At 33.9% G+C, this 12,076-nt stretch overlaps 1 protein-coding gene across 1 annotated transcript in view; it reads left to right on the forward strand.

Annotated features, from left to right (window-relative positions):
• The first annotated feature begins 744 nt into the window (after positions 1 to 744).
• The window catches only part of LOC123677205 (angiotensin-converting enzyme-like), a 40,702-nt gene continuing 29,370 nt past the window's right edge, over positions 745 to 12,076 (forward strand). The window contains exons 1-11 of the mRNA XM_045613775.1: positions 745 to 954; positions 1,403 to 1,609; positions 2,635 to 2,890; positions 4,529 to 4,870; positions 5,574 to 5,671; positions 6,306 to 6,475; positions 6,532 to 6,656; positions 7,192 to 7,316; positions 8,147 to 8,364; positions 10,634 to 10,774; positions 11,001 to 11,176. Coding sequence (XP_045469731.1) covers positions 1,406 to 1,609; positions 2,635 to 2,890; positions 4,529 to 4,870; positions 5,574 to 5,671; positions 6,306 to 6,475; positions 6,532 to 6,656; positions 7,192 to 7,316; positions 8,147 to 8,364; positions 10,634 to 10,774; positions 11,001 to 11,176 — 1,855 coding nt within the window. The 5' untranslated portion in view covers positions 745 to 954; positions 1,403 to 1,405. The remainder of the gene's footprint in view (positions 955 to 1,402; positions 1,610 to 2,634; positions 2,891 to 4,528; positions 4,871 to 5,573; positions 5,672 to 6,305; positions 6,476 to 6,531; positions 6,657 to 7,191; positions 7,317 to 8,146; positions 8,365 to 10,633; positions 10,775 to 11,000; positions 11,177 to 12,076) is intronic.

Raw genomic sequence — 12,076 nt, forward strand, 5'->3', positions numbered from 1 at the left:
AAATTAATTCAGTTCTATTTGATACGATTTGCGATGTGTTGAACTAATTAGTGAATTTTCGATTAAGTGAGTTGTTTCCCTTATTTTTTTTTGTGCTTGCATTTCTTTCTTTATAGGATATTTTTATTTGCATTCGAAAAGAGATCATTTCTTTGAAACAACAACTGCAGTTTGCAGTGGCGATATCGAAATTATTATTTTTGGAATTTTAGTTTTTCTTAATGTATGTATATATAATTATTTGATTTTCAACAAGAATTATTAGTTCAAAATTAGTTTGATTGCAGGAAGCTATCAACAAATTAGGAACACTTTGTTCTCCCGATTGTGATATTTAATTGAAAACCGATAACTACATTTTTATGAATTGAATATCTGTTATGATTCTCGCTAAATAAAGTTGTTTTCTTTCGATTCGCTCTATATGTATATATTGTTCAGTTCCGAAATTGTTGATGATGAGATGAGAACAAAGCTGGGAATCCCTGAACGGTTGAATGATTTCACTAATCTTCACGTTCCTGTTGCTTTCTTGAATCAAGCTTATCTTTAGGAATTACTCAGTTTCTCATATTAAAAATTCCTGGAACTTTGGTTTCATTAGGGTCCAGAATGACCAATTTAAGTTTTTACGGCTTTTGCGATTACGAAATTTGATTGGACATCCGAAATTTCACATTTTAATGCATCGTAAATTTTGATTAACTTAATAATGTCTTCGCGAAAAATCAATTCGGAAATTGAAAATGGAATAATGTTCTGGGACGACTACACATCATCATTATATTCCTTATAAACGAGCCTATATTTTCCCTGCATCGTTCTTTTGTGTTCTTTATGCCTCAGAGAATCTATCATCAAGGTTAAACGAGGTTTTGAAATTGTAGTTTATGCGTTAGGTATCGACTGACCTAGAAGAATATCCATGTAATTTTATTCGACATTACATTCGAAGTGAGTTGTTCTGAAAAGTTCTTATTCTTGCATGTTTTCTATTAATCATCAGTATTACAGGTAGAATTTGCAAAATGTTTGTTGGATACATTGTTTGATTAAACTCTATAATTTTATTTGAGATGCCTAGTAATCGCCAACAACAGACTTTTAAATATTTTTTTGCTGCAGAGTTGAAATTCTTTATATGATTTTTTCTTTATTTCGTTGGGTGTCTACGATCTGTTAATTTATGTATTAATATTTTTTCATGAAGAGCAGACAAAAATTATCGTATTTCAGATTGCTAATTTTGAAATAATCAAAATCTTTAAATTGATACCTTAAATTGCACTGATCGTATTGAATGCTTAGTATCAAGAATTGAATTATATTGAAAAAGTATGTCTGGATTTGTAATTTTTTGTTTTTTTTTTATACCCTATCTGCATACAGTGTTGTTTTTCAGGTAATGAAAGGAATTTTCTTATTGTCTATATGGATCTGTATACTGAAAATAACGAGATGCTCAGATCCAGAACTGGAAGAAGAAGAACTGCGAGCCAGAGATTTTATGACCATTTTAAACAAGGAATGTGAGGAAGATGGAAATATCCAGAATAATATCGAATGGGATTACACAGTTGATATGTCAGAGGAAAATTTGAAGAAAAAAGTAGGTCAAATGAGTTTGATAAAAAAATTAAATGGAAAGCATTTTCAAAAGCAAGCAAACATTCTATGTTTGAGATGTAGCTAAGAGTATGGTAATGGTCTGAAATGATTGGTTTCGGATCACGAGAATTTGCGTTCAAAATCAATTCTATCCGTCTGTCCGCTATTCACATGATAACTCTCGAACGGAATGTGCTAGACACTTGAAATTTGTAGAATAGATTGAAAAAATACCCACCCGGTCGAACGAATGGTCATGCAAGGTCTTGAATCTTTTGCGGAGCATTACCATAGACCTCATCTTTCACGTGGTCCCAAAGAAAAAAGTCTATAGGTATTAAATCACAAGATCTCGGTGGCCAAATAATATCTCCAAATTCTGGCATAAAAAAACATTAATCACAGCCTAATTCTCAAGTTCAACGAGGAATCGGCAAACATGGGTCTTCGTCAACAGTATGGGCTACATCAGCAATATTCTGAATTGTTCTTGAGCGACGCACACGGTTTCACTATTGCCGGCCGAGAACGTGACTCACGACCACCCAAAAGTGCTTAAATTTAGCAAAAAACCATTTTTGTAGTGAATTTCATCAATTTCAATGAGTTGTTGAACCGTTTCATTTTTTCTAATGGCATAGTTTTGCTTGTCAAATGTCAAAAGATGACAGATTCAAAATTGACAGCTCCCAGGCTAGTGGGCTATTCAAAATGAAAACTCTTAATGGAATTAGTAATTTTAAGTTTTTTTCGGAAATCATGGATATGTATCAATCAGAATTCTGCTACTTAGTTGTAAAATAACTGTTGAAGGTTCTTCGAAATTTCCTGATCAAATGAAATGAGAAAGAATTTGAATGAACGCGGAAATTTTTTGTTTCCAATTCCTACGTATGGAAAATCAATTCATTCAGAAGCTTCAGCTTGCCTAACAATAAGCTATTCGGCTTGCCAAATTTTTTGTGAAGTTCAAGACTTCTTTTGCATTCGAAACCTTTAAAACACAATTCTCTTGTATTTTCTCAGATGGATATTGTTTCCGAGAATTCCCAGAAGGCAAAGAAACTATGGATGGAACTGACCAAATTTAACTGGAGGAGCTTTTCTGATCCTGATTTAAAAAGACAGTTTATGCTAGAGTCTATTGCGGGTCTGAACGCTTTGTCTGAAGAAGATATCAATAGAATTTCCAGAATTAAAGTTGATATGCAAAAGGCCTACACCAATGCAAAAATTTGCGACTACAAGAACAGAAGCAGATGTGATTTGATTTTGAGTCCAGGTGAGTAGACACCTATTTATACCTTAGATGTCTAAAACACTGGTGTGTTCACTAAGATACTCTTGAAAAACCTTAAGATTAAATTGGCGACTTTTGAAGGGACCAGCCTTCTTGGATTTTAATAGTATTGGTCCCTATTCACTTGATTTGCGCATCGTTTCCTATGGCGCTCACGTCGTCGTTCTGTCAATGTCAATGTTTTAAGGTTAAATTAAGATGCATAGAAAACCTGGTGTGTCTACTTATACCTGTAAAACTTTCAGACAAAACGGGAGATTTTTCAGATTTATACCTACTTGATTTCAAGGGATCGCGGTCTGTTTCAGATGGCGCATACATCGTTTACATTTGACATTTCTCTCAATTCTCGACTCTTGTGAACCAAGGGCGTAGATCTTTTTTTTTCTTGGGGGGATAATTGAAAAAAAAATTCTGACGACAACTTTTACTCATACCTGTAATGTTAGAAAAAGAAGTTTGATAAGGAAGTTTGAACCAAATTACTCGAAATAATTGTTTTTATTACTAATTCGGTTTGTTTTTGCCTTATACTGGGAGTTCTCAAATTGGAGTTACGAAGGAAAATGAGAAATTACTTGGATAATTTAAAAAAAAAAAAGTTTTATGAATATGAGCCCACAAACACTTTGCTTTCAATATACAGGTTGTTTCTAGTGTGTCTTACTTTTTGTGATGCTTATATCAGTTCATCAATATATTTATTAATCGTCGCTACAGATTGGGTAAATAAATACCAAAACTTAGAATTAATTCATTCATTAGAGCTTACTAGCTGGATCTTTATAATAATTTGGATTTTCCTGAGGATTACTAGAGATTTTTTCTCGAAATCGATAGCAGATACGACAAAACTATAACAAACCAAAAAGTGTAGTACTGGACCAGAGTGTTTTTCTACATTTTTCTAAACTAACAGCCATTCACCAAAATATAGTTTTGGAGGAAGGAAGCAGGTATCCTTCCAGAAAAAATATCACCCTGTAGATTTGCATTCAAATTTAGTATATCACATGGTGACATCTTTAAACTGGAATATCTATGGCCAATTCAAATTAAATATCTTGTGAAGGGAAGGTTATACGAGAAAAAAAACTTAAACTTTAACACATGTATCTCAAAACAAAATGTTTGGGGACTCATGTTATAGGACTTTTTTTCTTGAAATGATCCGGAAATCTGTCATTTTCATTTGTATCTCCAATTTAGGAACACCGTGTAATTACCCCCAGTATCCCCCCATTTCTACGCTCTTGTCGTAAACTTTGAGTATAGAACAATAATATTTTATATTCTATGGTCTGTCATTATATTCCATTCATTTGATTAAAAATTCGATATGAACTGAATTGTAATTTATTGTGAATGTTTGCAGTGTCTAAAATCAGTATTTCATTTTTAAACGGCACCTGGCAGATAGCGGGAATTCGAAATTTTTTGAAGAGCGCCCCCTTACAGAACTCTGGTGAAGCAGACCACCAAAGCAACAGGTGGGTCTCCCAAAAAGTCTGAAACAAAATCGAATCAGTAAACACACCAGGTATTCTATGCATCTTAGGTTAAATCAGCAATAAACTACTATCAGCCTTCAATACATTCAGCTCTTCAATTTCTTCACAGATATAGAGAGAATCCATGCCTTCTCCAGGGATGAGGAAGAACTGAAATACGTTTGGACCAGCTATAGGGATGCTGTAGGACCCCACATCCGTCATATTTACAACGAATATGTAGATCTGTACAACAAAGGTGCCAAAATGAATAATTTCGAGAGCGCCGATAAGTTGTGGCTGTTTCCCTATGAAGAATTCGAGATAAAAGACATTCGGCCCCAATTCGACCGTCTGTGGGAACAAGTGAAGCCTTTATATCAGCAATTACACGCCTTCATGAGATTCAAGTTGAGGCAGGTTTATGGGGATATAGTTAGCGAGAAAGGACCTATCCCAGCCCATTTGCTTGGTTAGTATGTATTTGCTTTTGAGCGCTCGTTCTCCGAAGATGCATTCTGAAGAATTTTGTTCTCCTAACTTCTTCTTTGTTGGTGCTATAAACATGAAACGAAAACATTCTACAGACACTTTTTAAGTAGAATCTACTGGTATAATTATTTGTTTGTTATTGCAATTAGTTTCGAGGTTATGATGCAAACTTGTAAACCATAAAAATTTTTAATAACAGATAAAATAGATTTTTTTTCCAATATATAGGGTGTATCTGAATAACACCGAAAAAATGTAAGGGGTGATTCTGTGATGAAAAGTAAGGTGGGTATTCGGTATAAAATTTTTCGAAAAACCTCCCCCGGAAAGATTTTTATATAGGGGTTATACACCCTGTATAACTTAGCATATAAATTTCTTATCAAACTATAGAAATTACCAAAGTTTCAGTTCAGTTCCATACGGCAAATCAACCTAGTGGCGTAGTAATCTGTGAACTTCAGATAATTAAAATATTCGATGGCCACCAAGGTCTCCGGATTTAACACCGTTCGATTTTTTCAACTTTTTCAATTTGATAAATGATATAATTCAGATTAAAACATCTAATGTTGTTAGAATATTTTAATTGTCTGAAGTTCACAGATTATCATGATGAAACGATCCATTTCTTGAATCGAAATCGAGTTTTTGAGTTCATCATGTCTGTTTTTTTCCCTCAGGTGACGTGTGGGGTCAATCATGGGCTAATGCTGGTTTGGATTTCATGCCTTTTCCTAATGCCGCTGTTCAAGGCGTTACTTCAAATTTGATTAAACAGGTATTAAGTTTAATATTCTGTATGAAAAAATTTGAGATTTTTCAACATGCAATATAGTGATCTCTCATATTCAAAACAATTACGGTGTAGAAACGGGCAGTAGATTTGGTGACCTTTCTCCTTTCTAGGCCATTTCAAGGTCGAGTAGATTTTCAAAATAGGAAATATACATTTTTCTTTGCAGAATCTTAAATTAGAATTTTTATTTTTGCGTAAAAATGAATCGTTGTGAGGATATGAAGTGTTTCATGCTTAGAATGGTTATGATGCAAATTTTTTACACACAAACTACTGAGCATGTTTGAAGACGTGAGTACCCATGAAGAAACAAATAACAAATCAGGGAAAAAATTTTAATTGAAAAAAATCGGACATAAGGAAAAAAGGTTCTGAATGAATGCTAACATATGCCAAAGTTTGTCATAGAGCTTGTAGAACAACCTGTATATCACCTAATATTATATTCTTATCCCCTAAAATTGTCAGTCTTATCAAGACATCATTCAAATACAGTCATTCTTCAGCCAAAATCACAAAAGTTGAAGGAAATTTTCTTGTATTGTAACATTTCACTGAGTATGTTTTACTTTTTATCATTCAATATTTTTGTTTCTATTTGATGAATTTCATTTAGAACTATACTGTGGAAAAACTATTCCATACAGCAGAAGAGTTCTTTTTATCTATTGGTCTATCACCTATGACGAAGAATTTTTGGGAAAAGTCAGTGTTCAAAAGGATACCCGGTAAAGTAATGGAATGTCATGCAACCGCTTGGGATTTTTACAAAAATGATGATTATAGGTGAAGATCCGCATCGAATTTTCATAAACATTTTGACTTTTGCCGTTAACTTTCAGGATAAGAATGTGTACAGATATTAGCGAAGGAAGCTTCTATACCGTTCACCACGAGATGGGCCATATCGAGTACTATATGCAGTATAAAGATCAACCTTATCCGTTTAGATCAGGGGCAAATCCTGGTGAGTGTGATATTTTGAATTGTTATAGGTGTTTAATTTTTGTATATAGTGGTTGAGTTCTACGGAAAAGTCACCATGATCCGCTATGGAAATGGAAGGTGTATATGGCAGGGAACAATGAGTTGCCAAACTGATGATTCGATCAGTGATCTGCAGATGAAACACCGTAATCCTCAGAGGGGGAGCGCACCTCAAAATTGGCTGAAATTGTCTGGTCAAACTGTTAACCATATAGAATACAATTCATAGTTAAATACAAGAGTAGGAACTTGATATAAGATACAACTTTTTCCCTTTGCGCTGTTAGAACCGGATGAAAGAATTAAAATCTCTCACTTTGTCGAAAAAATTGAACATTCTCCAATTTTTTCGACCGGTGAAAACGGTGCTGAATTATTGCACCTTTCATATGAATTTATTTTTGAACAGATCGAAAAGTTTTTTCAAACACCATATGTAGCTTATTTTCACTATAACATTAAAACGAAAAATATGAACGAGGTTAATCATAATGTTACATCAATAATGTTTATAGGTTTTCATGAAGCAATAGGGGATCTTATAGCCCTCTCAGTGCGATCTCCAAAGCATTTGGCCCTTCTTAGACTTTCCAACGCACGCCATGATGACAAGGAAGTAATTCTAAACAATTTATATCAAGTAAGTATAGCAAATGCTTCGGAGTATAAGTATTATATAAGATTTTCACCCGCATAAATTCGAATTGAGAATTGCCTTCATGAACAGTGGTGACGCCTACTCTTAAGAATAGGGAGGTTACGATTTCCAGATCCATCTAGTTTACGTTAAATTCCTGTTTTTTTTTGCTCATGAGATATTTCAGGAGGAAGGCAGCAAACATTTAGGTGTGCTTGCTATCTTCTTCTGGCCCTTTTAGTTACGCCACTGCTTATGAGAGCTTGTTTCCCGAATGGGGTTCAGGTCTCGAATTTCCTTATCAATTCGAAATAACATATTGGATCGAGATGAAATTGATGTATTTATATGTAAAAGAACAATTCCCAGCTTCAAGCGAAATTTCATGTTAAAGTGAATACAACCATCAGAATATTATGAAAAATTAGTAATGGATTCGATATTTCGCGTGAATCTATTAAATGAAAATAATTTCAAGCTTTGTAAGAAATGTTGTGTTTATTGTTTCCTAAGATTATCAAAAATCAAAGCAAATTATTGAAAAATATAAGCAATAGGTACTCATTTGATAACAGATTCTACAAGGTTGAAATTTAGTTTGCATAAGTGAAATAATTATTAGAAAGTTCATGTCGGATTTTAAGAGGATCGTATAATCAGAACCCTTCGTCTAGTTCAACTAACTGACAACCAAGACATCATAATAACTCACATCTCACATATATACAGTTATGTAGTCTTCAATAAGGCAAGATGCACATGAATAAACAAGCACTCGGAAGCTCCTGACCGCTTTTCACGAATATTTTTTTATTTTTCTTTCTCATTTTCAGATTGGACTGGTTAAAATACCAAGCCTCCCTTACGGGTTTACAGTAGATCAATGGAGATGGGGAGTGTTTTCTGGAAATATATCCTTCGAAGATTATAACTGCAAGTGGTGGGAATTGAGAGAAAGCTTGCAAGGTCTTGAACCGCCAGTGGCAAGAACCGAAGCTGATTTCGATGCAGCTGCTAAATTCCACATACCGAACAGTATGCCTTATATTAGGTGAGGCCAACCCTTTCCTTCTAGAAAAAAGCCCAAAAGAAAAGATTCTCTTATTTCTCCCATCTTAATAATTGACTCAAAAGAGAACAGTTGTCAATATTCTATGAATTTTCTGCTGAACGCATTCTATCAGTTTACGCTACGGAGCGTATGCTACGGAGTGGTCGCCATTTTGGTAGCGAATTAATCTTATGATTCTTTTTGGTAACATGTTGGGTAACTGACATAAGTGACAGTTGTGGCAGTGATTTTGGGACGAAATTTAAATTTTAAATATAGCAATAATGGAAACTGAAACATATACGTTTATTAACATTCTGAAATGTTACTCCGAATAAATTTCCCATATATTGAAGAATAAAGTAGTAATAATACCGAAAGCGAACTTGAACATTAAAATTGATATCATAACAGAAAATTGTCTCTCACCATAACATAACCTTCAAGAAGGACCAACAGAATATATAGCTGTCAAGAAAAGGAGTTTGATTCCGCAATGAGCATAATATTCTAGTGAACTGTGAAGTTGTAGTAATCACACTCTAATGGAGAAAATCTTTATAAGCATTTAAGGAATGTTCTGAATCAACAACCAAACGGTCCTAACTGAATCGTTCTGAATTAACCTGTCCTAAAATAAACTGTCTTATACTTAATTATCCTCATTTGAACTGTACTCAACTTGATAGTTCTGAATAAAATTATACTACACGGAATTATCTTGGAATTAAATTGTCCTAAACTACATTGCTCTAAAGAGAATTTCTATTCTAACCGGATCTGTCCTGAACTAAACTAACCTAAACTGTTCCATACTGAGTTGAGTGAACCTTTTCTGAACTAAACTATCCTGATCAGATTTTCCTAAACTAAATGGTCCTAAACTGAGTTGTCCCGAAAAAGATGTCCTAAACTAAATTATTCTAAACTAAATCGTCCTATTCTAAAATGTCCTGAAATGAACTGATCTAAACTATCCTACTGTGAACCAAATGGTCCCAAACTATTCTGAGGCTATAGTCGATATTCTGTTTTGATATCACGTAGATTTTAATGGGATTTCTTGGATTTTATGAAAAATTTTGAACTGCAGAATCATCATGATTCCTTGATTTCACTGACAATTGAACAAGGGGAAAGACAGTTGTCGATAATTTCTAATTATCATGCTCTAAATATGAATTGTTCTGTTCGGACTCCTAGTGCTCTGCATGACAAAGCTGTTTTGATTAAAATTTAGAAAAAGTATTTGAGTGCTCTGAGTTAATCAATGTTACGATAAGGTTTTATTTTTGTTCTCTCAATTGAGACTTATCATTCGAACTCTTTTTAGCAATACCCAACATGAACTGAATAAAGTTTTCCTGAGTTCCTGTCACAATTTCAGATACCAATACCAAAAAAAAAATGATTATTATCAATTTACTGAAATTGATACTAATCAATTTTTGTTTGGTATTCTCATAATGTTCCTTATGGTATGATATTTGGTGATTAGTTATTCAAAACTTGAATAACAAATCCTCATAATAATTGAGGATGACAATCTAAATGAGTATAGAATAATATGGAAAAGAAGCTTCGGACGGCAGATGAATGAGTTTTTTCATCAGGTAATAGGATTAGAATTTTATAAAGATTTATTGCTGGAACTAATAAGTTTATTGAAATTCATCTCTGAAAAACCTGGTTGTTTCTTCATGGAAGTTAATATTATGGACATATTACTCAACTATAATCAGCGAATCAACGAATGTTCGTATACCTATTTTACTTTGTGGAGATTATACATATTCAAGTACCTATGTATACCCATAGAGAGTTCCCGACTTACATATTATGGAAAAATTGTTCCCAAAGAGAATTTTATTCAGCAGTTAATTCTGTTATTTCGAATTCATATCAATCATTTTCATTTGAATCGAAAATTCGACAGAAATCGGTTGCTCAATCTGAATTATTACTATTATTTTGAGAATTATGATGATGAAAGTCGATATTCTGCCAATAGGTGAGGCAATATTCTTTCTTATCCTTCGTTCTTGGAAAATTATATCTACGCAGTACGTTATTTTTGGTCTTATGAAACTTTTATTTCCCATATTAACTTCTATGGCTCACTATAAATGAAACTATGATTTTCGGTGGTATGGCATAAAATAAACCTTGAAGTTACCAGCGTTTTTCTTCTCATTTCTGGATACCTACTCTGAAAGTCTGCATTGACTTAATTCTCAGAATATGTACATTTAATTTTCTCATATTGCAGGTATTTCGTAGCTACCATCCTACAATTCCAAATTCATCGAGCTCTTTGTGAAAAATCCGGAGAATATGATCCAGATGACCCCAAAAAACCACTTCATATGTGCGATATTTACAACAAGAAAGAAGCAGGCCGAATATTGAAGTGAGTGTAAATATTCATGAATTTCAATTCTTTCATCTATATTATTATATATATTGATGTTTTGTCAGTTGGATTTGTATTTCTAGACGAAAACGTGTATATTCGAAAGATACTTATCAGATAGTGAAGGTTTTTGCAAAAATACGTCATAATTTTGAGATTTATATTATTTTTAGATCGCTTCATCAAGTAGACTCATTTGACCTTTCTTTAATTATCGTTTAAGGGATATGCTTAAGATGGGAGGCTCAAGACCATGGCCTGAAGCTTTGCATGTTGCCACAGGACAACGTTATATGGACGCAAGTGCTATTTTGGAATATTTTCGACCGTTACAGAGCTGGTTGGAGAAGGAAAATAGGAAGAATGATGTTCATATAGGATGGGAAAAGTCAACGAAAGGTGAGTATATCTAACACTTCACTCAATAAGACCCGGGACTAACAAGTAAAAGGCCAAGAACCTTTCTTTGGTATAAGCAAATGTACCTACAAGAAAGAGTCTTAGATAAATCTGATTAAGATTTAATTATGGAGGTTCCGTTTTTCTGCGACCTAATGCAACCTATTGTGCCCCCATTTCTATAACGTGATCTACAGCTCGCCTTCCAGATCCAGAGTTCTAATGAACTCCAGTTTCTGGGATGGCTTCATGGAGGTTAATTCCTCACTTCTACAAGGTTCTTATCCAAACCAGATTTTGCGTTGGCTAGTGATGGCGAGGCATTACGGCACCAGGTGATCAGGAGTTTCTTCCTCCTGTCCACAGAATCTGCACTCGTCATTTTCTGCTAGACCCATTCTTATGAGGTGTTTCCTAAGGTGACAATGCCTGTGAGAAACCCAATATCCAGATACTTCTTGGATCTTGCCAGCTGATTTTGAGGTAGCTTTTACTGACTACTTTCCACTTAATTTGTGTTCTCTTTCACATATCGACGCTCAAATCATGTTTTCTGGTTTAATAGCTCCAAACAGCGTTAGTAATCGACTATACGTTTTTGTTTTTTAACATCAACTATACCGCTTTTTTATGCAACTTCACTTTACTATAGTGCAGAAGCAGAAGGATTTTTTTGATGTTTTTGTCCCCAATAAGAAAATAGTGTTTTATAAATACACATCAATACGCATTTTTCAAATATCAACAAATGTAGCGTCACTTAACTTTCAGTAATATGTTGATCCAGGCTTAACTGTACTCAAATTTTGTCAGGCATCTTTTAAAGCAAGGTACAGATGAGAAGAAAAAGTGTTCTTGCACAGGCAGTGACATATGTGCGCCAGGGCTGAGAAATATTGA

The sequence above is a fragment of the Harmonia axyridis genome, chromosome 3 (assembly GCF_914767665.1).
Source record: "Harmonia axyridis chromosome 3, icHarAxyr1.1, whole genome shotgun sequence".
NCBI classification, from domain to species: Eukaryota; Metazoa; Arthropoda; class Insecta; order Coleoptera; family Coccinellidae; genus Harmonia; species Harmonia axyridis.